Source organism: Homarus americanus, unplaced genomic scaffold (genome assembly GCF_018991925.1).
Source record: "Homarus americanus isolate GMGI-L3 unplaced genomic scaffold, GMGI_Hamer_2.0 scaffold22846, whole genome shotgun sequence".
NCBI lineage: Eukaryota > Metazoa > Arthropoda > Malacostraca > Decapoda > Nephropidae > Homarus > Homarus americanus.
In genome coordinates, this window is record NW_024756459.1 from 176,198 (window position 1) to 204,119 (window position 27,922).

Here is a 27,922-nt window from a genome sequence, read left to right on the forward strand (position 1 = left end):
TGTTCTTTTGCTGTTCGATCCTTTTCCCATACAGTGCCCAGATTTTCTTGACACTTTCAATTTTCTTTCTACGATTACATATTTTTCTTTAACTAGTTATTTGTGAATTTACTTTGTCTTTTATTATAATCTTTATCTTGTATTGTGATCATTTATGCCATTTTTACGTTTATATGTTAGTTTAACAAGATAATCACCTCACCAGGGCTATCAACTGCTCCTGGTCACAACAGAACATCAGTACTTTTGAAGCTGTCTTGTACAGATTTATAATTATACAGAATCGGATTCAGATTTTCTTCAGGCAACGAGGAGGTTAGTTTATTGAGCACCCTCTTATATCCTGTGTAAAGTGAAGCTCAGAAGCGCTACAGCACCCAACAAGGAAGCAGTAGAGCTGATGTTTTCCTTCCTAGATTTCGATAATGGGAGAGTGACTGTATACAATACCTGAATATATGCAGATGCTGGTGTGGCCTCGACAGATTTACTCTATGATCCTCCTGTGAAAAAATACAATAAAAACAGGTTTATTTTCCAGGACAACTTTTCAGTATTTCCAACACTTTTAACTACTTTTATACATAATAATTATCAAGCTATCCTTTTTTATTTATTAGCACTTCTTGGTTGGAGGTTATTGCACTTCATTTGTTTAAATTCATGTTTTAGATTACATGATGATTAGACACCCCAGCTTGTTCCATCTTAACGATAACCTAATCCCTGGTAGCGTTAAGGTGGTTAATCAGAATACCCATATTATTTACCGCGTATAACATTTAATGTCTTACACAGTCGAGGATGTTTTCATTTTCTTATCTAATGGTACAGCATTATGGACTGTTACTGCCAAGACATTGTTCAAACTACTACTCTGGTACAGGTTGGTTAATTCCTTAATTGTTCTTCAAAATATAGTAAAATAAATAAAACGTTACAGTTATATAATTTTTGGTTTTGTCAAATGAACATTTTTATTCCACCATGTTTTTTATTTTTACTTTTTATGTGATAGCTGGGGAGTGAAGGGCACAGTAGTCGGAGTCCCTGGTTCATGCTTGGTTCACCAGCTATGGAAGGGTATCCAGCTTTACAGATGGGGAAGTGAAGGAGGTCGAATGTACCACCGACCACATTTTTTTTGTGTGTGTGTACCAAAGGCTTAGTAATCAATATGCTTTCAAACACAAAGATAGCACCAAAGTCACTTGTGTGTGTGTGTGTGTGCTGAGAACTAAATAGACGATACCAAGTGTCACTTATTACTCTCCCTACTACCTTAGAGCCGCGGTACAAGTTTGGCATCATCCCAGGGTGTCTACCACTACCCACACCCCCTAGAAGGCCTCAGTGTTCACCTGTACTAACACTGGAACCAGAGGAGGGAGGAGGTGTCCCTCACAGTATAATCAGTAATCAATCAACCAATTCCTCATGTCCTTAACGCAGTGTGAACTTTTACAAGAACAGAATTCATTTCAGGATATTGTACCGGCACATGATATGACAGCTCCCAAGTGACCAACACTGGCATATGTTAGGCACTTCGCCAGTACCTATCGTTGACGTTAGTGTTACTACAGTACTGAGCATAAATAGCTTTGTTATTAGTACTTATTACACTACTCCAACAATAATAACAAATACTAGATTAAGAACTGTGTACCTGTCAACAGTAAGGAAGTGAGACAGACTACCTGTAATACTGTACCAAATCCAGAAACAACACACTACTCAAACTACCCGATTCAATTGTCCTTATTTCCAATGGTCTACAATAAATACAGTATTTATGAAGGATAAATAAAAGACGTTGAGAAATAAACATTTATTTCAACAAACTGCAGGGTTGACTCTATATGTCGCGCCAAGAATGGTGTTAACTGAGTCCCCGCTTCTGTTTTTCCTTCAATAGTATCAGGCATCTCTCTAATGAAACTCCAACAACTATTACCACATAAAATATATAAAAAAACGGGGTCATTGCTTCATTGTTTTCTCCTAGTTTCAAGTTATATAAATACTCGTACCTAGGAAAATTAATGTTACTGCGTCTTCAAATTTTCATCTCAGCTTTAAAAATATCAGAAAACGGGTAACTGCTTAATTTTCACCTCATATGAATAGCATCAATAACTTTAATAAATATTCCCAGACTAAGAAACAGGTTGTTGCTTCGTCACTGTTCCCGAGATAAAACCAACAGGGATTACGGTTTAATATGTCTCAGCCAGTGTGTAGTATTGTGACACTGACAAGAGGGAGCCACAACTGCTCTCTCACGCCCTCACACACGGTACGGGTCTCCTGCTAACACGGGTATAACGCTCACTCATGACATTCGAGTTGGCGGGCACTCGATCCCTCCTCGGTGTCTCAAAGGACAAATTTCCAACAAAATAGTTTATGATTATCGCATTTTTGAGCGTGTCGGAATGTAATGTTTTGATCAGATCGGCTTTTTTTTTATCAAGGATTTCCACTCATCAATTTGCAGGCTTGTATCGTCGACCAACAGCTAGTCTTCTTGCAACCGTGGACTATTATGATTGGCAAATGAAATACAGAACCTGATCAAAAATTCCTTCTTCCGAACACACCCAACTGCCTAATGATATATAACACCAGCCATGTACACTTAATAATAACAATAATGATGTATTCACTACTTGACGAGTATTTGAAGTAATTGCCAACTTGCAATACGGATATGTAGTAATGATATACTGTACTGTACCCGGTAGAGGCGTAACAGGGATTAAGGCAATATGATTAAAAACAATTCAAACAGTAGCAACAGGTCATTTATTGACTAGATTTAAATATCACTCGGTTGAAGTATCTAGAAGTAATAATGGAACAGAGGTAAAAAAATAAACTATATGATGATCTTCACAAAGATATCCAGCCTTTGTCAGAACTAAAGCACCTCCAAGGTGTAACACTATACTGTACTAGGGTCAAGTAAATAACCTTAGAACTCTTAGTGATAACACAACGTTCGTATGTCTTTAGAACTTAGTTAACACAAGTAAAAAAATAGTTATTTACATATGTAACTTAAATATAAGTAAAATATACATCTATACATACAACTAAAGTAGTTTTATAAGTAAAAATATATATTTGTACATATAACTAAAGTAATTTCATAAGTAGAAATATATATTCCTACATATAGGTTAAATAATGTTCTAAGTAAAAATATATTTCTTATAGGTAGCAACACCCCACACTCGAGTGCCTGCTAACTTGCCCTGTCCGAGGCTCACAGGAGTTTATGTACAATGTTCACACAGACACACTACTTGTACACTCAGAGACACAGTAATCCATTTATCTCAATGTTATCAGCGCTGTTACTGCATGTAGGGTTGATGGGTATGTAGTTATCATCTGCATATATATATAGATCACCAACTTTAATGCTTTATTTCCTGGTCTGACTAACACAGTTTACTGATTAATATAGATACAGTATATAAATTGGCTGAACTTCCAAATCACTGAGCTTTTGACGTTGATCTCCCATAACTTGTGTACATTATTATAGTGTAAATGGAGAGGATGGGGAGGAATCATTCGTCATTATCGAAAAAGATAATAATGGTAGCAAACATTGAGGCAGGTTACACTAGGGTATACATGGGTATTGTCGTAAGGTCCAGAGGATCACTAGGGGGTAGGAGAGGTCTGAGGTAAGGGTGGAAGTCATCATCATCTTCTCCAGTTCAACCGAACCTGAGGAAGTTTTTGGAAGGCGCCCTCACATAGCGGGGGTACTCGACGGGCCTCACCACTACCACTGGTGCGGGAGACTCAGCAGAGGAGGAGGAAGAGGGGTAGTCATCAGAGCCATCTCGCTTGCCGAATCTGAGGAAGTTACGATCATGGCTGAAGCGTTTGGCTACTTGTGGTTCCTCGAAGGATGTGACGTCGATGCCGTCCTCCTCGGGCTGTAGTTCACTGGCCCAGGCCATAGGGATGTAGAAGTTTTGGGCGGCGGCTCTCTTGATGCGGTGAGCATTAATTTGCCTCAACACAGAGGACTCGATGCTGTCGTCGCTGAGGACTGCAGACACGTCACGCTTGGTGCGGGCCAGAGGCTGGATGGTGGTGGGAGAGGGAGTGGAGGTGAATTCGCGGGCTTTCTGTTCCTCGTCACAATCTTCACAGGAGAGGGAGCTCAGCTGACGGTCGACGGAGCGGCCAAATCTAAGGAAGTTGCGGTCACCACGGCCAAACCTTACAGGGAAACACGTCATGAGTAAACCAGTGACCCGGGAGGAAAAGGACGCGAACAAGTTGAGGAACACATAAAACAACGCTAAGTTTACTGACACTAACGAAAGGCCAGCCTATCAACGACCACCCCAGGAGACATCTTTATCATCGTCAAGAGAGAAAGTCAACTACAGTAACTCCTTATTTTGAAACTAAAATACTGGAGCTGAAACTACTGTACTATTCAATACTTAAATTTAATACCATTACAAATCATATTGAAACTACAATAATGTACTGTACTTTATCTTGCAATTACTGAACTACAACTGCTTTAGAAAATACTACATTATATTGAAACTACTTTACTTAAATTTTAAACTACCATAACTTACTGGACCTTCTTCCTAAACTATTGTGCTTTATTCTCTTCTAAGTCACTATAGATCAACTGTGTGTTATGTTATAAATCTGTGTTATCTTAAACCAACTGTGTTATCTTAAACCAACAGTGTTATCTTAAACCAATCACACTCTAAGGTTCCAAATCCCTCCTACCTCAAGAAGTTCCTGTTTCCCCTGCCGAAGCGAAGGTAGTTCTTATGGGCGCCTCTCTTTTCTTCTACAGGTAGTTCTACATCCTCCTGAAGGTCGGTGGCGAATTCCATGGGTGATCCTGAACGTCCAAACCTGAGGAAGTTGCGGTTCTGGTCTCTGCCGAAGCGGAGGAAGTTGCGGTTTCGCTTTTCAGGAGACTCGGGCATCTCTTCTCCTTCGTAGTCGTTGGTGTCTGATCGACCGAATCTGTAAGGAAGGTGTTTATGAGATGAGGCTTATATGTGGATCTGGTGGGGGGGTGGGGGGTGAATCTGGGGAAACTGGAATCTGGGGGAGGAAGTGAATCTGGTGGGGAAGTGAATCTGGAGGGGGAATCTGGGAGGAGTGAATCTGGTGGGAAAACTATGAAAACTGGGGGAAGAGTAAATCTGGGGGGAAGTGAATCTGGAAGGAGTCTGGGGGAGAGTGAATCTGGTGGGGAAAACTATGAATCTGGGAAAATTAATGGCAGATCTGGGGGGGGGGGAACTATGAATTTGGAGGAAAACTATGAATTTGTAGGGAAATAAAAACAATGAATCTTTTGGAAAAACTGAATCTGGAAGGGAAAGGTTTGGTTAGTTTCAGGTTTCGGTAGGTTAGGTTTGGTTAGGGCTAGTTTAGGTAAGTTATGTTAGGTTAAGTTTGGTGAGTTTAGTTTAGGATACGTTGGATTCAATTACGTTCGGTTAGGTTAGGTGGTCAACTTAGGTTAGATTAGATCACATCACCTTGGTTTAAGTTAGGTTAGGTTAGTTTACGTTAAATATGACAGGTTTAGTTCTAATTGGACAGGTAATGTTTAAGAAGACTCACCTGAGGAAGTTACGGCCGCTCCTCTTGCTGTTATCATCACTACGACCGAACCTGAAGGAGAGGACGAGATGACTTAGTGAATTTGTAAAGGAAAATAATTGTGAGTTAGAAGGAAACACGAATAAATTTGTTTACTTTTTGTTTTGACGAGAGAGAGAGAGAGTGTATACCTTCTCTTAAGTAGATAGGTTAGGTTAGGTTATGTCCAATATTTATCCACTATCTCGTACTACATTATTACTACACCTGACATTACTGTTACCATTATATACCGTATGATCATAAGAAAACCCTATAACTCTACTAATCTACCTGGGATACCTCCTATAACACCTGTAACCAAGTCATCACCTCACCTGGGATACCTACTATAACACCTGTAATCAAGTCATCACCTCACATGGGATACCTCCTATAACACCTGTATTCAAGCCATCACGTCACCTGAGATACCTCCTATAACACCTATAATCAAGCCATCACGTCACCTGAGATACCTTCTACAGCACCTGTAATCAAGCCATCACCTCACCTGAGATACCTCCTATAACACCTATAATCAAGCCATCACGTCACCTGAGATACCTTCTACAGCACCTGTAATCAAGCCATCACCTCACCTGAGATACCTCCTATAACACCTGTAACCAAGTCATCACCTCACCTGAGATACCTTCTACAGCACCTGTAATCAAGCCATCACCTCACCTGAGATACCTCCTATAACACCTATAATCAAGCCATCACCTCACCTGAGATACCTCCTATAACACCTGTAATCAAGCCGTCACCTCACCTGAGATACCTTCTTTCACACCTGTAATCAAGTCATCACCTCACCTGAGATAGTTCCTGTCACTATAACCACGCTTGGTGCCTTCCTGGCCGATGGGGTAAGCGTCACCACCCCATGCTTGGCTGGCGGGGAGGAAGTACTTCAATAATCTTTTTTCTGGGAGGGCGAACAGGTCATCTTCTTGGCTCTGGGCGGGTAAGAGGGCATCAGTGGGTGGGTCGAGGGCGGCAACCACGGGCGGCACGGGGGCTGCGTGGGCTTGGCAACACCAAGTGAGGGTGGTAAGGAGAACCCACGCCGCTACAATCATGTCTGAGGATCTGTGGGTAGATAATAACGTGGGTTAGAAATTAGAATAGGAAAATGGGTCTTGTTGGAGATATAATAGACTTAAAATGGGGAGTAATAATGGGGATCTGGGGAAATGGGGAGTAATAATGGGGCTCTGGGGCGAAATGGGGAGTAAAAATTTTGTCAGAGAAAAAATGCAATAATAGGTAAAAAAAAATAGTGTTTACAAATATTCAAATGAGATCCATAAATAGGGTAAGACCAGACTATAAATTCAATAGCTACGTCTTACCACAATATAGGGCATATAAAATAGGGGTCTTACACCTCAGTTCACTCCAATTACATTAAGAGAGGAAAAAAAAATAACCTCAGAGGGGAAAAAAGTGCTAAAATTTCCCTTTACGTAAAATATTTCGTTGTAAAATTTCACGCTTCGTTACTTTACGTTCGAGAGTAATGAAAATATTGACAAAATAAGACAAATATAACGAAAAAAAATTGTCTATGGCCATAATATTGACAACAAATATATCAAGTAGAGAAACTGATATCCTGTTATGATTAAATTGTTATAAATAAAATACAATATGTTTTATCATCAGGCGGTATTATATAACACTGTATAAATATGAATTATAGATTACATACAAGTTTATTAGAATATATTAACAATTTATTCGAATGTATTTACAAGTTTATTAGAATATATTAACAATTTATTCGAATGTATTTACAATTGTCTAGGAGTATTAAACTAAGGCCAGAGGTTATTTAAAAGTTGATGGAAAATAAATGGAAAAAAAATAAATTTGTTCTCAGTTATGATTACTTATGAAACATTTTAAAGCTTGGTATATGTTTGTCTGTCTGTCTGTCTGTCTGTCTGTCTGTCTGCCTCTGGTGGCACTATCAGCAGGTGTTGGCACTATCAGCAGGTGTTGGTACTATCGGCAGGTGTTGGCACTATCAGCAGGTGTTGGCACTATCAGCAGGTGTTGAATCACTATCGGCAGGTCTGGCACTATCGGCAGGTGTTGGTACTATCGGCAGGTGTTGGCACTATCAGCAGAATTATTTGAGCTATCAGCAGGTGTTGGCACTATCAGCAGTGTTGGCACTATCAGCAGGTGTTGGTACTATCAGCAGGTGTTGGCACTATCAGCAGGTATTGGCTTTATCGGCGGTGCTATCAGCAGGTGTTGGCACACTATCAGCGGGTGTTGGGCGCATCGGCAGGTGTTGGCTATCAGCAGGTGTTGGTACACTATCGGCAGGTGTTGGCACTATCAGCAGGTGTTGGCACTATCAGCAGGTGTTGGTACTATCGGCAGGTATTGGCACTATCAGCGGGTGTTGGTACTATCGGCAGGTGTTGGCACGCTATCGGCAGGTGTTGGTACTATCAGCAGGTGTTGGCACTATCAGCGGTGGTGGCACTATCAACAGGTGTTGGTACTATCGACGATCGTTGGTACTATCAGCGGGTGTTGTTGGCTATCAGCAGGTGTTGGTACTATCAGCGGTGGTGGCACTATCGGCAGGTGTTAGCACTATCAGCAGGTGTTGGCACTATCAGCAGGTGTTGGCACTATCAGCAGGTGTTGGCACTATCAGCAGGTGTTGGCACTATCAGCAGGTGTTGGTACTATCAGCAGGTGTTGGTACTATCAGCAGGTGTTGGCACTATCAGCAGGTGTTGGCACTATCAGCAGGTGTTGGTACTATCAGCAGGTGTTGGCACTATCAGCAGGTGTTGGCACTATCAGCAGGTGTTGGTACCATCCGTGGGTGGCAGACAGTAGGGGCCCCACTCCCCCCCATGTCTTCAGGATGTGTCTATTTTTACTATCCTTTACTGGAGTTGGAAGGACAAATATTTAATCCTATCCCCCTAGCCTAACCTAACCTATCCTGCGGCCTCTGTAACCTAAAAATACAACTGACGGTTTCAAATACAGTTTTCCTGCTCTTTCTGTAACGTAAACGCCTTTATTCCACTATTGAAACATCTTAATGAATACAGAAATACATACATGTATACTAACTCCGTCTATCTGCCTGTCTGTCTGTCAATACCCTTGTCTGTCTGCCTGTCTGTTCCACTCATACCACCCAACCTACCTGTCTAATAATATTTCGTGATGGGGAGGAGGAGGAGAGAGAAGGGGGGAGAAGAGAGAGAGAGGGGAGGGTAAGGAGGGGAGAAGAGAGAGAGAGAGAGAGGGGAGGGTAAGGGAGGGGAGAAGAGAGAGAGAGAGAGAGGGGGGGGAGGGTAAGGGAGGAAGAAGAGAGAGAGAGAGAGAGGGGAGGGAGGGAGGGGAGAAGAGAGAGAGAGAGAGAGGGGAGGAGGGTAGAATGGAGAAAAGAAAGGAAGGGAGAGAAGACGAAGGAAAGGAATGAGAGAGAAACAAAGGGGGAGGAGGTGAAGAGGGGAGAAAGGAGGGGAAGAAAGGAAGAGAAGGGATGAAGGACTAGGGAGAGGAGAGGTTACACAACAACACTGGGTATACAATACAGTGGTAAACTATGCTACATTGGCACCTGATGTCTGAACTCTACTCGGTTACATAACAATGCGGGTAGATAACAGTGGTTACAATGGTGTCGTGTTACAATTGTGGAGACAGGTGACAACACGGCTTGTTACAGAGGAGAAGATAGGGAGATATTTTGCCTTTAAGAGAGAGTTAAGTGTGTCCGTGTACGTGTGTGTGTGTATTTAAGTAAACAAGCGTGTATGAATCAACAAGTTTGCATAACACACACACACACACACGTCGACATGTTCTAAGTGAATCAGGTCATTTTTCTTCCCGATAGACGGCAGACAGACAGACAGACAGACAGACAGACAGTGACGGACGCCTCCACAAGACAGCGTACATATATAAAAGTGGCGTTTGCTATACTGTCAGCTAAGCCCTGAGTATGGCATCAGCAAGAGAGGGTTTTCTGTCTGCTGCTCTCTTTTCTAGTTTTTCTCTCCTTTCATCACCTTGTCCTCCATTATCTCTCTTTTATCATGTTCTCTCTCTATTAGTCGCTTCTCCTCCTTCTATCTCCCCCACCTCCCCTCAATATATTTTTCCATTAGTCTATACGTGTTCCATTTTCATCTATCTAGACAGGTAAATAGATGGACAGGCGGGTAGAGAGAGCTTGGTGGATAGAGGGATAGATGAGAGAAGATAGATGAAAGAGATAGAGAGAGAAGATAGATAGATATGGGAGGTAGGTAGATAGATAAATAGATAGGGTGGTTAATCTTCAGGTGATATAAGAACACTATAACAATAACATGCCACCATAGGCCGACTCATGTAAACACACACACACACACACACACACACACACACACACACACACACACACACACACACACACACACACACACACACACCTGTACACAACAAGTTTTGACGGCCATGACGGAGAAATTAATAGTTTCCATCTAGTAATCAGTCAGTCATAGGCGTATGACAAATGTTCCTTTTTCATTCAGGACGTAGGCGTGGGTGGCAGGTGGCGTGGGATGGTGTGTGAGTGGCAGGTGGGGTGATCTGTTTGGGCGTGGGTGGCAGGTGGCGTGGGATGGTGTGTGTGTGTGGGTGTGTGAGTGGCAGGTGTGTGGGATGGTGTGTGTGTGTGTGTGTGTGTGTGTGTGTGTGTGTGTGTGTGTGTGTGGCAGGTGGCGTGGGATGGTGTGTGTGTGTGTGTGTGTGTGTGTGTGTGTGTGTGTGTGTGTGTGTGTGTGTGTGTGTGTGTGTGTGTGTGTGTGGGTGGGTGGGTGATGTGGGCGTGGGTGGCAGGTGGCGTGGGTGTGTGTGTGTGGGTGTGGTGTGTGTGGGCGTGGGTGTGTGTGGGCGTGGTGTGGGCGTGGATGGTGTGTATTAGTGAATATCTTATCAGTATTAAACACAAGGTGATATAGGGTAGAAGTTATATCATCACTACTGAATGACTATTAACCCAGAGAGAGAGAAAGTTAATGAATAATAAGTCTCTTGAATTATATAGCATTACTGTGTGTTTACCTGAAGCGGGTTTAATAATGTTATTCTCACCGCTCTTCTCAGTGTGTGTGTGTGTGTGTGTGTGGTGTGTGTGTGTGTGTATGGGTTTTGTAAGACGCTGTAAGCTATGAAATCTGTACACACACACACACACACACACACCAGCCACAAGAAGACACAAACCATCATAATTTCACCTGACCTCTTAATTAAGGTATCATAGTAACAGGTGTATACAGGTGTGCCAAGCCAGAGCTCCCCTTTATACCGTGAGAAACTACTGAGCGTTTACACAACAAAGGTAACCTGGATTTATCTTTTTAATGTTAATTATGCTTGCTGGGGGAGGAGGAGGAGGGAGGAGGAGGAGGAGGAAGGAGAGGGGGGAGGAGGAGGAGGGTGGGGAGGAGGAGGTGGGAGGGAGGAGGAGAAGGTAGAGTGGGAGGAGGAGGAGAAGGGAGGTAGAGGAGGGAGGGAGAAGCAGAAGGAGGAAGGTAGAGGGAGGAGGAGGAGAAGGGGAGAGGAGAGGAGGAGGGAGAAGCAGGAGGAGGAGAAAGGGAGAGGAGAGAGAAAGGGAGTGGGGAGAATGGAGGTAAAGGGAGGAGGGAAGAGGAGGAGGTAGGTAGAGGAGATGGAAGAGTGTGCAGTTCCGGTAACAAAATATCCACTGGCATAGTTGTTGTCAAAATACACGAGTGTTGTATTGTCTGTATGAATGATGATGTATGCTTGGATTAATGAGCAGCGTTACCACTTGATACTCTTATATTGATATTAATTATGCCTGCCTCCGAGTGTTGGACTACCTGTGATAATTAGACTCCAGTGGGTATTATTACCTTAGAAAAACAAGTATGATATGTTTGTGGGATATAGAACAAAGCTATAATCCCTGTATGAATTTGGTGTATATTAATATTTGTAACTTTGTGTGTGAGTATACTTGAAGAATTATACTCCAGCGAGCATTATATAAGTGTTATAAAGTTTGTGAAATATATAGTATAGATGTATATTATTGTATGAGGTCAGTACATAGGAGAATTACAGCATTTATGTGTGTTTTGAAGGACCAGTTTCTGTAATATTTATACAGTTTATTATTATTATTATATTAGGAAGGATAGAGAGAGAGAGAGAACCCTTCATAATACAAAAACCACCATACGTTCACCCAACAAAAAAAACAGCAACAACAACAACAACAAAAATCTCAAACATCCAAGACTTATTATAAAGGTCTTTTCTCATACCCTCCCCCCCTCCCCCCACAAGTAAAGGGCACGGAAGAATTGACAGGAAAAAGTCGATTGCTCAAAGTGAAAGCATCCGGAGACTCTCCCGGGAGATCAAAGTGTAGGAATTGTCGCTCGCGTTTACGTATGGTTCCTACTGTCCTCCCACGACGGGGATGCACTCACTGTTGTAGGAGGAGGAGGAGGGAGGAGGAGGAGGAGGAGGTGACGATGCAGGTACACTTATTCTTGTGGAGGAGGAGGAGGGAGGTGCAGGTACACTTATCTCTTGTAGGGAGGAGGAGGAGGAGGAGGAGGTGACGTGCAGGTACTTATTCTTGTGGGAGGAGGAGGAGGAGGAGGTGCAGGTACACTTATCCTTGTAGGAGGAGGAGGAGGAGGAGGTGCAGGTACACTTATTCTTGTGAGGAGGAGGAGGAGGAGGAGGAGGAGGTGCAGGTACACTTATTCTTGTTGGGAGGAGGAGGAGGGAGGAGGAGGAGGTGCAGGTACACTTATTTCTGGGAGGAGGAGGAGGAGGAGGAGGAGGAGGAGGAGGTGCAGGTACACTTATTCTTGTGGGAGGAGGAGGAGGAGGGTGCAGGTACACTTATTCTTGTAGGAGGAGGAGGAGGAGGAGGTGCAGGTACCTTATTGTAGGAGGAGGAGGAGGAGGTGCAGGCACTTATCCTTGTAGGAGGAGGAGAAGTGCAGGTACACTTATTCTTGTAGGGAGGAGGAGGAGGAGGAGGTGGAGGACACTTATTCTTGTAGGAGGAGGAGGAGGAGGAGGGAGGAGGAGGAGGTGCAGGTACACTTATTCTTGTGGGAGGAGGAGGAGGAGGAGGTGCAGGTACATATTGGAGGAGGAGGAGGAGGAGGAGGTGACGATGCAGGTACCTCATTCTTGTAGGAGGAGGAGGAGGAGGAGGAGGAGGAGGAGGAGGAGGAGGAGGAGGAAAAAGAAGAAAAATAGTAATAGACGGTAAAAGTAACACACAAGCCAAGAAAGTAACACCCAGGTAACAAGAAACGGTAAGTAACAGGTAAACAGAGGAGCAGCGAATGGGCTATATCAACACGGTAATACAAGGTAGCGTCTCTCAGGTGTGATTTATCCCTCTTCAGGACGCCAGGTAATTAACACCAATTAGCGCTGTGTGTGTGTGTCTTAACGTGCTGCAGGTAACCGTGTGTAATGAGGGTTTAATGTGTATGAAAATAAACAAGATTATTTCTATAAGTACAGGTAAAAATAGTTGTAAATTAGTTATGGTCTTAAGTGTAGGAAAGTCACTGTGAGTAATGTTAGGATGTGGGTACAGGTGATAAATGCAGGTGTTTCCAAGGTTAAATGCGTACACAGGCACAGGTAACACACACACACACACACACACACACACACACACACACACACACACACACACACACACACACACTTTACATCTTATTAGAGAAGTAAATTTAAACTTGCCGTAATTAACCTGTTGCTCACTCACTCACTCACAACATGACGGAGAATAAAAATCATTTCAACACGTACCAGTAACTCTTCCTTGTTTCCCCTGTTCTCTCTTCTAACTTGTTGTCTCTCTTTCTCTGTCTTTCCCTTTGTTCCTCACTCACATCCTCTCTCTCACACACACACACACAAACTCTATCTCTCTCTTACCCCCTCTCCTCTCTGTCTCTCTCTACTGACTATTACATGTCTTGGTGTCAGTGTATGTATCTATGTGTATATATTTGTATTAACACACACAAACACACACACACACACACACACACACACACACACACACACACACACACTGGTGCCGAAAATATAATACTGAGAGAGAGAGAGAGTTAAGGAGTCATATCGGTAAATCTAACACGACGAAGGTTCTAGACATATGTGGCCGTAGGAGTGACGGTACTGGATATCACACACACACACACACACACACACACACACACACACACACACACACACACACACACACACACACACACACACACACACACACACACACACACACACAATAAAACATATACCCCATATCTCCTCATCAGTACAGCATCTCTTAAAAGCAAGAGACTCTGGGGGAATGTCTTCTCTCTCTGTCTGCTATCTCTCTTCATCTACGTCTTTTATGTTCTCTGTATCTCTCTGTCTCTATGTCTTTCTCTATCTGTTTTTATCTCATTATCTCTCTAAGTATCTGTATTTCCTCTCTATTTTATCTCTAAGTAACTTTTTTTTTGGACTGAGAAAACATCATGTGTAACCAGAGCGGTGATTGGCTATTCACAATAACTCACAGAAAAATGATTAGGTTGACGTATGACCGTAACAAGGCTTTAGGAGGGATTGGGTGAGTTCTAATCCTAAGCTGCAGTGATTGGGAAAGGTCTTAGTGGCCATGTGACTTATTAAAGCCAAAGTGCGTGAGGCATCTTGTGTGTGTGTGTGTGTGTGTGTGTGTGTATGTGTTACTACTACTACTACTAATAATGATAACAGTAATAATAATAATAATAATACCTAATAACAATAAAACAAACAACAACGATAATAACATTACTACTGCTAATAACAATACTAATATCAACAATAACCAAAATAACAATAACAGTTCCTTCACCAATTACTACACAGGCCAATAACATGTGGTCAATGTGTATCAACCAAGATTGTCCATAGCCAATAAGGGTGACGGGATGATAAGACCAATTTGCCTTAGGATTATGCAAGGTGTTGGTGGTGGGTGTTCAGTGGGAGGTCCTCTCCTTCTGTGTATCTTGGTGAAGGGAGGGAGGAGGGAGAGGAAGGAGAAAGAAGGAAGGAAGAAAAGAAAGAAAGAAGGAAAGAAGGAAGAAAGGAAGTTTATATAACAAAGGAACACCTCACGGCAATAAACACAGCAAACATAGTTTGTCTGAACGTGTATTTAACAGGTCAAACACACGTTATTAATTACCCCTGCTATCGTTCACTTCACCTTCCCGACAGCTGGCACAAGACCAACTTGCTAATAAATCACATTAACTAACTAAACAACGTAGAAGCAATAACCAACGTTTAGAAGCGAGTTTAGTCGATGTCAGGTGTTCGGTCGAGCTGTGCAGGTAATGTTGACAACAGCGTTTGTGTAACTGCATTAAAATTTCACTGAGAACATTTTAACAGTACCAAAGTTGTTGCTCTGCCCCTAACGACGCCTTGCAAGACCACAGGAAGAAGGTCAACATTCAGGGAGTTTTTGAAGAATGTTAGTGTGAAAGATCCAACACACACACACACACACACACACACACACACACACACACACACACACACACACACACACACACACACACACACACACACACACACACACACACACACACACACACCTTAATTAACACAACACCTGTCCTTAATTAACTGTCCCCAACAAGATTGTTTTCCCTAGTATGATCCCAGATACACAACTCTGAAAGAAATTACCGTTGTCTTAGTCTATCATATGAGAAAAAAGACAGCTTCCCAGGTGACGTAGGTAAAGGTGTTTTAACTTAGTCTTTGTCTATGTTACAATACTACAATACTGACTAGAATTTTTGAGGGACATAGAAAGTGGATTCTTCTAATTTGTACATAAAATGGGTTTAAAATGAGAGAGAGAGAGAGAGAGGAAGAGAGAGAGAGAGAGAGGAGAGAGAGAGAGAGAGAGAGAGAGAGAGAGGGAGAGCAGACAGACAGACGCCTCAGTGAACACACCCTACAACAAGATACAGAGACTGACAGACATCACACCCTTCTACAAGACACAGACAGACACAGACACTCAGAGAGAACACACAAGAGACATTAATAACGCCTGGCATTATCGTGAACACCTAACTGCATATTGAAGGCGTTAATCAAGGAGTGAACGGAACAGGTAAAGTTAGTATAGGCAGGTATTGACTATAATTGAGTTACACTAACGAGGATGTAACACGTTGGCTGCGACCTGAACACCTGAGGAACCAGTGGGACTCAGTTCTATGTACTATACTGCCCTGGGTCAAATTAGGTCATGGGTCTATGTACTACAGGTTTTAAGAGGTCATGGTACAGGTCATAAGGTCATGGGTTTATGTACTACAGGTGATAAGAGGTCATGGTACAGGTCATAAGGTCATGGGTCTATGTATTATAGGTGATAAGAGGTCATGGTACAGGTCATAAATGGCATAATGGGTCAGCTTTTTCGAAACAGCACTGAACGGGACGCAAACATGTTTGAATTTAAACTGAATAGGGAGTTAATGCGCCCGAGTTAACAACCGACAAAGACATTCGAATCCCCACTAAACGAACCCCCAACACATTTGAATCCCACCAAACGAACCCCCAACACATTTGAATCCCCACCAAACGAACCACATTTGAATCCCCACCAAACGAACCCCAACACATTTGAATCCCCACAAACGAACCCCAACACATTTGAATCCCACAAACGAACCCCCAACACATGTGAATCCCCACTGAACGAACCCCCGACACATTTGATTCCCCACCAATAGGGTAAGCCAAAAGGGAGGTTCTAATCTATCACCGGGCCAGATTGTATATACTGAAGTGATATCACACCCTCTGGACGCTATACCACCGCCCCGAGGAGGACATTAAGTGGTCCTTGAAGTGGCTGGAGTAATACTTGAACATGATATGAATACACGTCTCTCAATAGGTTACCCCCGGTGTCATTTTTATATATAATTATTAATTCCCCTTTGTGTTATGTAAGGGAGATGTGATTGACAAAGAGGTAGGGTGGAGACGGTACAAGGAGATGAGTCGGTGGAGAGAAGGAAGGGAAGGAGGGAAGGAAGAGGAAGGGAAGGAAGATGGAGGGAAGGAGGGAAGGAAGAGGATATGGAATTATTTGGGAGATGGAGGAAAAGGAGGAGGGAAGAGATGGAGGGAAGGAAGAGGATAGGGAATTATTTGGGAGGTGGAGGAAGAGGAGGAAGGGAAGGAAGGAGGAAGAAGAGATAGGGAAGGAGGAAAGGAAGAGGAAGAGAAGGAGGGAAGGAAGAGGAAGGGAATTATTTGGGAGGTGAAGGAAGAGGAGGAAGGGAAGGGAAGGGAAGGGAATTATTAAGGATGTGGAGATGGAAAGTTGGAGGAAGAGAAGGAAGGGAAGGAAAGGGAATTATTTAAGAGAATGGAAGTGGAAGAGGAGGAACGGAAGGAGGAAGAAGGGAAAGAAGAGGAACATGAGATGGTATACTGGAGGGAGGAGGAAGAAGGGGAGAAAGGGATGGAGAAGGTTTTTATATGGAAGGAGAGGAAGAATGAGGAGGAGGAGAAGAAGGAAAAGCTACAGTAAACGAGGAAGAGGAATAAAAGTAAAGAGGGAAAGGGAAAAGGCAAGAGGAATGATAACAAGAGAGACGATGATGATGGTAGTGATGATGATGATTATAATGAAGAAATATAACAAATTGAAACAATAAAAATAAGAAAAAACAAGAGGAATAATTACATAAAATACAATAGCCACACACACACACACGCACACACACGCACACACACACACACACACACACACACACACACACACACACACACACACACACACACACACACACTCGATAAAAGCTCTCCAGACATCTTTCTATCATCAAAATGTCAGGTCTTTTTGATGAGAACGAGGCGTGTGTCGTGTTTACAATGAGCTCAGGTAACTCCCGGCAGCTGATCACAGGTATACGACAGTAGGTCTTAGGGCGTCTGGCTCTAAGGGTTAGGTTAACACTGGCTGGGTTTATTATGGGTGAAAAATTGTCTATTTTAACACACCACTTTCTGCAACAATGAATTCATCGTCTTTGGCTGGCAAGGAATGGTGTGTGTGTGTGTGTGTGTGTGTGTGTGTGTGTGAGTGTGTGTGTGTGTGTGTGTGTATGTGTGTGTGTGTGTGTGTGTGTGTGTTAAGGCAGCAAATGCTTGATGTCTTGGTACTTATGTTTTTAATACTGGGACAAATTTACTACTAATACTACTACTACTACTGTTACTACTACTACTACTGCTACTACTAATACTACTAATACTAATACAACTACTACTAATAATACTAATAATAATAATAATAATAATAATAATACTAATAATAATAATACTAATAATAATAACAGTGAAAAAACTATATATTTGGCAACGACAAACCTAACCTAACTTCGACACCTAACCTAACCTCGACACCTAACCTAACTCGACACCTAACCTATAAGCGGCAAGAACACCTGCGGACGTCACAATCAACAAGAACCAATCACCACTCGTCACACCCTCATACACGTGGATTCTGACCAGCTGCCACCAAGGGGGAAAGATATTAAATATAAGAGAAATAATGAACGGAGTCACTCGTATACAAAATTAATAACCGATTAAAAAAATAATAATATGTACCAATTTATTAACACCTATTGAGGATATATATATAGCGTATGATATATATATACATTATCTATATACATAAGGCCTTTCATTAAACAGATATTAATAACCCTTTGAGCTCAGGTGATTCAATTAAGTTCAAGCACAGGTGTACAGTACGGTGGTGTTCTGACGTACACCTGAACACAGACTTCCCTAGACGCATGGTACTGTTCAGCATCTAGTTGTAGTATTATAGTCAACTAAAATGCCTTAGATAATGTAAACTAAAATACCTGAGAATTATAGTTTACTGAAGGGGAAATACACTAAATATTTGATACTTAAATACGTCATACACACTTATAATACTTAACTACGCCTGGTTTATCATTACTCTCACTTAAACCTCACTTAACTACGCCTGGTTTATCGTTACTTTCACTTAAAACTCACTTAACTACGCCTGGTTTACCGTCATTCTCGCTTAAACCTCACTTAAACACTTAACTACGCCTGGTTTATCGTTACTTTCACTTAAACCTCACTTAAACACTTAACTACGCCTGGTTTATCGTTACTTAAAACTCACTTGAACTCTGCTTGGCTGCTTGTCACTGTCACTTATAACTAAGAGCATTTCTAACTCAGAATATAAAAGGTTAAAAAGTAACTAACATAACACAACTCACAATAACACAACACAACTCACAATAACATAACACAACTCACAATAACATAACACAACTCACAATAACACAACACAACTCACAATAACATAACACAACTCACAATAACACAACACAACTCACAATAACATAACACAACTCACAACACTACACAATTAATTCCTGAAAGCGACACTCAGCGGTTTCTCCCCCACACAACAATGAAAGATCTTTAATACCATTGAAAATATCAGCATAATTTAATATACACATGTAACAGGAACCATCCATTATTAATATACACCCTTTGGCTGTGAGAGAGAGAGAGAGAGAGAGAGAGAGAGAGAGAGAGAGAGAGAGAGAGAGAGAGAGAGAGAGAGAGAGAGAGAGAGAGAGAGAGAGAGAGACCCCTGTTCCACATATTCACACTTTACTCTTAAGTGTTTAAAACAACGCTAATCGTCTTCCTAAACTTAGTGAAATAATCCTCTTACCTCATACTTAGTGGAGGAGGAGGAGGAGGTAGCTGGCTTGATTAGGTAACCCTTTGTGTATGTGTGTGTGTGTGTGTGTGTGTGTGTGTAGAGTATTTGCACCCTATTAAGCAAAACCAAAACACCATAACACAAAACAAACACACACACATACCAAAACACACACACACACACACACACACACACACACACACACACACACACATCAATACAATAATTTCCCACCACTAAAATCCCTAATCCTAACCTAACCATATCACCCTAAGGCTCATAAACCATTAAATACACTCAGGATTTACACCTTTATGACCTACACCTCTGACAGATGATAAATAGACGGACATGAGACGAAAAATCCCCCTTAAATCCGTCAATCTGAGCGTGGGGATTTAGCAGCTAATGGGGGAGGGGTGAGCAGAGGGCCAGAAGGGTGCGTAATAGGCAATTATTTCCTATTTCCTCTCTTTCCTGAACACAATTTCACTCTGTAACTGTGATGGGAAGGGTGAGGGAAAGGGGAGGAGGGGGGGAGAGATAGGGGGAGAGAGGGGAAGGGTAAGGAAGGAGGGGAATATGAAGGGGATGGTAGGGGGGAAATGGGAGGGTAGTATAGGAAGGGGGAGGGAGGAGGGGAAGGAGGAGGAGGAGAAAGGTGAAAGGGGAAGGGAGGAGAGGAGAGAAAGAAGGGGAGGGGATGATGGAGGAGGGGGTGGGGATGGTGGGAAGGAGGGGAGGGGGATAGGAAGGAGGGGGAGGGGGATGGTGGAAGGAGGGGGAGGGGGATAGGGGAAGGAGGGGGAGAGGTTAACGGGGGATCTATCTAGTTAATCCCACCTCTTAAAATCATTGGAGGTGTTGATTGCTATGGTCTTCCTTCTCCTCCTTCTCCTCCTTCTCCTAATCTTCTTCCTCTTTCTGCCATCTTGTTTTCTCCTCCTCTTTTTTCTCTTACTCCCCTTCCTCCTCCTACTCTTCCTCTCACCCCCTCATTTTTCTTCCTTCTCCTCCTCTTCTTCTCTTCCTCTTTCTAACAAGCATCACCGATAACCACCACCACCCCAACCACCACAACAACCACCCCCCACAACAACCACCACTCCAAGAACCACAAGCAGTTCACCACAAACACCCTGACCCACAAGTGTACAGTGACCCAACACGAGAGGTGAGGTAGGTGTGTGTATGTGTGTGTGTGTGTATGTGTGTGTGTGTGTGTGTGTGTGTGTGTGTGTGTATGTGTGTGTGTGTGTGTTTGGTCAGGGTCTTCCGGGAATAAGTAATAAATTCTTGATGACAGACAGTTATAGGTAACGTGGCTAGCCAGGAGGGTTCCTCGTGTCCCGAATTGTTAAGCAGATGACAACAGCGGGGAAAGGCCCGGCTCAAAACTGTGTTCCCTCAGAGTATGAATTACAGGAGTCTTATGAGTTATAGGAGTGATTTATGAGTTTCTGAGGCTTTTATGGTGATTATAGGAGTGATTTATGAGTTGTAGGAGGATTTATAAGTTTCTAGGGCTTTTTGCGATGATTATAGAGTGATTTATGAGTTTCTGAGGCTTTATGATGATTATAGGAGTCTTAAGGAGTTATAGTAAGGATGTATGAGTTTCGAGGCTTTTTATGATGAGTTATAGGAGTGATTTATGAGTTTCTGAGGCTTTTATGATGATTATAGGAGTCTTATGAGTTATAGGAGTGATTTATGAGTTTCTGAGGCTTTTATGATGATTATAGGAGTCATATGAGTTATAGGAGTGATTTATGAGTTTCTGAGACTTATATGATTATAGAACTCATTTGTTAAAGATTTCTGAAGGTTATATACATTTATATTATATAATCTATATCCCTTAAAACGTATAATATTCCCTATAACCGTAAATGAACAATATTACAATATATATGCCAAGTTATATACATTTTAAAGAGATATATTTCAATGAGGTAAAAGATCTATTTCAATGAAGCCAAAAAGATCGATTTCAATGAAGCCAAAAAGATCGATTTCAATGAAGCCAAAAAGATCGATTTCAATGAAGCCAAAAAGATCTATTTCAATGAGTAAAAAAATAATAATATCTTTTTCATATATCACCGAGAAATATACTTTTAACTCATTCTCTTAATTGACAGGTGAAAAAAAGGTAATAATATTCAGTACTCAGCGCTGGCGGTAATTAAAAAAAGGTGATGAAGTAAATGAACTGTATTTTTTATAGGTCCAAGTCTCAATGGGCCCCTGTCATAATGGGCCCCTGTCATAATGGGCCCCTGTTATAATGGGATCCCAGTCATAATGGGCCCCAGTCATAATGGGCCCCAGTCATAATGGGCCCCTGTTATAATGGGCCCCTGTCATAATGGGCCCCTGTCATAATGGGCCCCTGTCATAATGGGCCCCACTCATAATAAGCCTCTACTAATACTACGACCTATTTGACTTCCCGCCTAACCTAATAAAGAGTCGTTTCCTCACACACACACACACACACACACACACACACACACACACACACACACACACACACACACACATATTTCAACCCAAGAAAAAAATATATAAAAAAAATTAACCTAATTGAAAAATGGAAAAACCAATTGACAGGAAAATTAAATAAATCTTTTTAAGGTAATTAACAGTTAAAAAAAATATTGTATTCTGACAGTTTAAAAAAATCTATACAATTAATTTATTTATTCAATAGTGTTTTTTTGGTCTGGGTTTGGGTAGTGTCTATCTATCTATCTATCTATCTATCTATCTATCTGTCTATCTATCCAAAATTCTATGTATTTTTCTAATTGCTTAAATATCTATCTATTAATCTATTTGTCTATTTATGATGCTGTGTATAAATACGTATGTGTGTGTGTGTGTGTGTGTGTGTGTGTGTGTGTGTAAAGTTTCATGCGATCAGACAGTTTACAGACAGACCCAAGACATTATTAAAAACTACATACCCCATCTAACACATGACGGGGCATAAAAAAAATATAAATTAGTATTTCTTAATAAGATTTCAAGATAAAGTTACCATTTTAAGGCAGTAATAGACTTAAAGGTGACGCGTTGAATCTGGGGCAGTGTGAGAGAGGCAGAGGTAATAAGGTAGAGGAAGATCAAAGGTGTTACGAGGAAGCCAAAACAAAAGAGTAACGGATCCAGATACGGAGAGAGAGTTCCATCCTAATTAAATCCCACAAAAGGATTAAGGATGTGTTCGAGTCGTCTTCACCTATGACACATTTTCCCCTGTTTATAATCCTTATATTATTTAGACAATAGAGATGAGTTCTTCAGGAAATTAAGAGTTTTTCCATCCTAACTAAATCCTACGAGAGTAATAAGGATACAATCATCTATAGTCACCTTTCTCTTGGCTATGATCTTAACACTCGACTTATACACTATTTAATCCATGGAGGAAGGTATTAAATCTTAGTTAAATACTACAAGAGGGATTAAGGTAATATCCATCAAGTACCAAGGACGAATAATCCTCCCCCTTATAAATCCTTCATTTTAAATCATAACAAATAATAATCTAAACTACACTTAACATAATCAAGGTGTTATTTCACATGTCTGAGGGTTGGCGACTACGGCCCTTCACCGCGATACATTCACTGGCTGTTTTTATCAGTGTTGCCAAGATTTTAAAGCCAATGGTTCCTCTCTCGTCTCTACCTCCCCCTGGCCCCCCTACCTCTCCCTGGTTCTCTACCTCCCCTGGTTCTCCTACTCCCTTGGTCCTCCTACCTCCCCTGGTTCCCTCACCTCCCGATCCTCCCACCTCCCGGGTCTCCTACTCCCTGGCCCTCCTACCTCTCCCTGGCCCTCCTACCTCTCCCTGGTCCTCCTACCCTCAATTCTCTCCGTCATTTTTAACCTAATTATCTCCTACAAGAGGATTAAGACTAATTACCTCAAGAATTATGACTTTTTTAAGATGAAGGAAAATGCTGAGTAAATGCTGAAGATATTCACCTTAAAATGTTGAGTTTAAATGTCCTGTGTGTGTGTGTGTGAATGAATGAACACCTAACCCAACACACACACACACACACACACACACACACACACACACACACACACACACACACACAACAAACCGTCCCACCCAAACACACAAGCAGGCCAACCCAGCAACCAAACATCACATCAGCGAATAAAAACGAACGATCTGTTGACATATTTCTAACAAACTCATCAGGTATTCCCGACAACAAACCTTATAATGTGTTAAATTAAACTAATTACCCGGTCATTAGCTAAGTGAGGAAACACCAACGTGACCAAACTAATAAACATGTCATTAGACCACACAACAACGGAGACATAAATAGACGTTCAATAGTGTGTGTGTGTGTGTGTGTGTGTCTGTGTGTGTGTGTGTGTCTGTGTGTGTGTGTGTGTGTGTGTTGAAGCATCAGGGGGTATCTGGTAATTCACCCTCTATATGACATTTGACCAATCACGTTGAATCACTGTTCCCGGGTCATTTAAAATTTGTGTTGCTAATTGGTCGCTCCCCAATTTGCCCTGGTGACCTTTTTTTCGGGTTGGTTAAAGGTGATTTTTTCCCCGGTCGTGTTTTTTTTTTCCCTTCTTGTTTTCGTTGTTGTGGTAATCTGGTGTTAGTGTAGTACAGGTGAGCCTTTAACTAATATGTGAAGTGTCTTACCTGTCCTTTAAGATTTGAAAGCGTATGTAAGATACTAACTTAGGGATGATAACAATAATAATAATAATAAACATCTCAAAACTTTCTTTAAATCACTTCCAGTACAAGATTGTAAAAAAAATAAAAAGTATTTGAGTTCTAGACACAAAGAGATAATTAGACAATCAGGTATTTTGAGTCTGTCGTTGACAAAGTTGTGAACGTGTTGCAGTAAAGTCATTTGTCTGTGTAAAAATCTTGTTCCACCTGACAAACTTTTTCTTGTGGATGAGGCGCCACATTTTCTTAAGGACGTCTTACAAGAATATCAAACAAGACCTCTGTCGTAAGTCTACTCCTGTGCATTTTAAAACGATTTTCCACTTTTTTTTTTCTCGGAATTTCAGTGATTTTTATTTTCTTGGGCAATATAAAGTCACATTTTTAATAGAACTCTGAGTAATATAGATGATAGGTGTCTAAATATGAGCCCCAAGAAGCATCCTCACACCATCCACTGTGACCTTCAGTGATGGCCTGACCTCCCAAACACTGCAAGGGTTAAATAAAACATAAAATGACACCTGTTACCTGAGAGAGGGGAGGAAGGCCGCCCCCTACAGCAGAAAACGGTATCCTGACGGAGGGCAACAAGAGGGAACAAATTACACCTGACAGCTATTGCTCTTTTTTCCCTCAACGTTGGATCCCAGTTCTTCATAACCCCCACACACACACACACATGAAGGTTTACACAATAAGTCATCCAGTGAGTCTGCAGTATATAAAAGAGATCATCACCACACTACATTAGCTAATTAATTACTCAATCACCTTTTCGTCATTCTCTCATCTACTACTTAACTCACGAGAGAGAGAGAGAGAGAGAGAGAGAGAGAGAGAGGCATAGCACTATGCCCTTCTCACAGTCTGGCCTGTCATGTCATAATAACAGATGAATTGACATGCTTATAAGAATTATGACAGACAGACAGACAGACAGACACACAGACAGACAGACAGACAGACAGACAGACAGACAGACAGACAGACAGACAGGCATAAACACACAAAGACAACGTGGAGCACCCCCGTCATGAGACACCTGGAGATATTAGAAAGAGAGCAGGAGATATTAACTTAGGCAGGTGAGATATTAAGTGAGGGGAAGACAATATGTGAGACAGGGAGATATTGAGTGAGAGAAGTGAGATATTGAGTGAGAGAAGTGAGATATTGAGTGAAAGAAGTGAGATATTGAGTGAGAGAAGTGAGATATTGAGTGAGAGAAGTGAGATATTGAGTGAGAGAGACAAAGGAATAAAGCATCGGGAAACAGACCAAAAAGAGAAACAGAAAGAGAAGCAAAGGGGGCAAAACATCTCTTTGTTTACCTTTCATTGTTCCTGTGTGGAGACGGTGCTGACCGCCTCCACACACACACACACACACACACACACACACACACACACACACACACACACACACACACACAAGACATGCACCAGCTGTCAGAAGGTACAATAAGACATGTACTTATGTTAAGCTATATAAAACAACGAAGCCATTAAAATGTTATTGGCCTCACCCCCCACCTTCCCCCTCCTCCCCCTCCCCCTCCCCCCACCGTGTTTACAGTACAGGTCCGGGTGCTGCTGTACAAACACATTCATATCGACACGGCAAGAGTGAGGTGTAGTCATTTGTTGCTTGCCTGCCTCTCGGTGTGTGTGTGTGTGTGTGTGTGTGTGTGTGTTTAGATATGTGTGTTTGTGTGTGTGTGTGTGTGTTTAGATATGTGTGTTTGTGTGTGCAACCTGTGGTATATTGGTCAGCTTGCTCGCCTCGCAATCGATCGGACCCGGGTTCGATCCCCGGGCAGGGTGAAACTATGGGTAAGTTTAGGTAAGTTTATTTACGCCATTTGCCTCTGTCTACCCAGCAGTAATTGGGAACCTGGATGTTAATCGATTTTCGGAACTTTTTCCGCGGAATTGGTTAGCCAGTGCAGTTGGCGAGTTGTCCGATCTTCTCGGACTATTCCTTGACACTGGGTCATGCAGCTCGTTAACTTAGGGTGTGGTTGTTGTGTTGGCGACAGCTTCCACACCTTAAACAAATTCATGCCTAGGTGGCCCTTGGGCCGGCCATCCTCGTTACACGAGGGGCCACCATTATTATTATGTATGTGACGTAAGTGTTGGTGTACTACCATTTTATCTCTGTCTCTCTCATTCTTAGAAGGGACAAATAAAACAAATAAATGACGGAAAAGACAAGGAAGAGTGATGATAGCAGACAAGTCCGAATTACTGACATAAGTCCACGGTAGAAAATGATTTACTGTGCTGGAGGAGGAGGAGGGTAAAGAGGAGGAGGAGGAGGAGGGTGAAGAGGAGGAGGTGAAGGAGGAGGAGGAGGAGGAGGAGGAGGAGGAGGAGGAACACTGGTGTAATCCCCAAGGGCGTTGAGTCAGGTCCACAGATTACCATACCATTACCACCAGGAGGGGGAGTTGGTACCTGTCACCCACTCACACTGACAGCCTATTAGGTGAGACACTTTAACACTCACCTAAGTCAGTCAATTCTCATCTAAGTCAGTCAACACTTAAGTCAATCAACACCAAAGTCAGTCAATATTCCCCTAAGTCAATCAACACCTTCTATGACCCTGAGACTGGGTAAGTCACCTCACTCTTCCTTGTAATAATCTCACCTGGGCTCACCTGTACTAATCTCACCTGGGCTCACCTGTACTAATCTCACCTGGGCTCACCTGTACAAATCTCACCTGGGCTCACCTGGGCTCACTCTTCATCTCACCTTCCCTAAGCTCACCTGTACTAATCTCACCTGGGCTCACTCTTCATCTCACCTTCCCTAAGCTCACCTGTTATAGCTAATCTCACAGTAAGCTCTCCAAACACACATCTATTCTTCCCCTTTCTACTCCTTATCTTTACTCGTCTCTCTCACTTACGTAGGAGGGTAGAGAGAGGGACGCAAACAACTTGAGAGAAAGGGGGAAGGGAAATGAGAGAGAGAGAGAGAGTAACACAAATTCTACATCTTTAATATAGAGAGAGAGAGAGTAACACAAATTCTACATCTTTAATATACCCAAGTAAACATTTATGGGTGTATTGAGAGAGAGAGAGAGAGAGAGAGAGAGAGAGAGAGAGAGAGAGAGAGAGAGAGAGAGGAGAGGAGAGAGGAGAGAGAGAGAGAGAGAGAGAGAGATATATAGAGAGAGAGAGAGATAGTGAGAAAGAGAGAGAGAGAGTGGAGAGAGAGAGAGAGAGAGTCCATATATCAAATTTTCACCTCAATTTAAGTTCAGCGTCCTAACTCTCCTATCCAAAACCTAACCTAACTACAATGCCTGTCATCAACTCACTCCCTTGTTCACTGGTGTCTATTTATGATGTCAACGTCTCATAATTATCCTCATTTATAGTAATAATTACGTCACCTTACCTCTAATTATCCCATCTTGTTCCTAAACACCTCAAATTAAACCTACCCTAATTAATCCATCTTTATTCACTAATTACCACCACTTTAACTTTAATTACCCCACGTTAGTCTTATTTACCTCACCTTACATCTAATTACCTCACCTGATACCTACCTGTATTTTACCTGTTCCTCTTAATCACCTATTCACTAACTCTCTATCTTCACCTTCTCATCTTTTACCGAATTTTACCT

General features: G+C 42.0%; 1 protein-coding gene across 1 annotated transcript in view; it reads right to left on the reverse strand.

Moving 5' to 3' along the window:
* Positions 1-1,816: 1,816 nt before the first annotated feature.
* LOC121856843 (FMRFamide-related peptides type HF-4-like) overlaps positions 1,817-27,922 on the reverse strand; it is a 94,552-nt gene continuing 68,446 nt past the window's right edge. Inside the window, exons 2-5 of the mRNA XM_042352586.1 lie at positions 6,481-6,756; positions 5,641-5,691; positions 4,786-5,031; positions 1,817-4,248 (exon numbers count right to left, since the gene is read on the reverse strand). Of these exons, the coding sequence (XP_042208520.1) occupies positions 3,735-4,248; positions 4,786-5,031; positions 5,641-5,691; positions 6,481-6,746 (1,077 nt within the window). The 5' untranslated portion in view covers positions 6,747-6,756 and the 3' untranslated portion in view covers positions 1,817-3,734. The remainder of the gene's footprint in view (positions 4,249-4,785; positions 5,032-5,640; positions 5,692-6,480; positions 6,757-27,922) is intronic.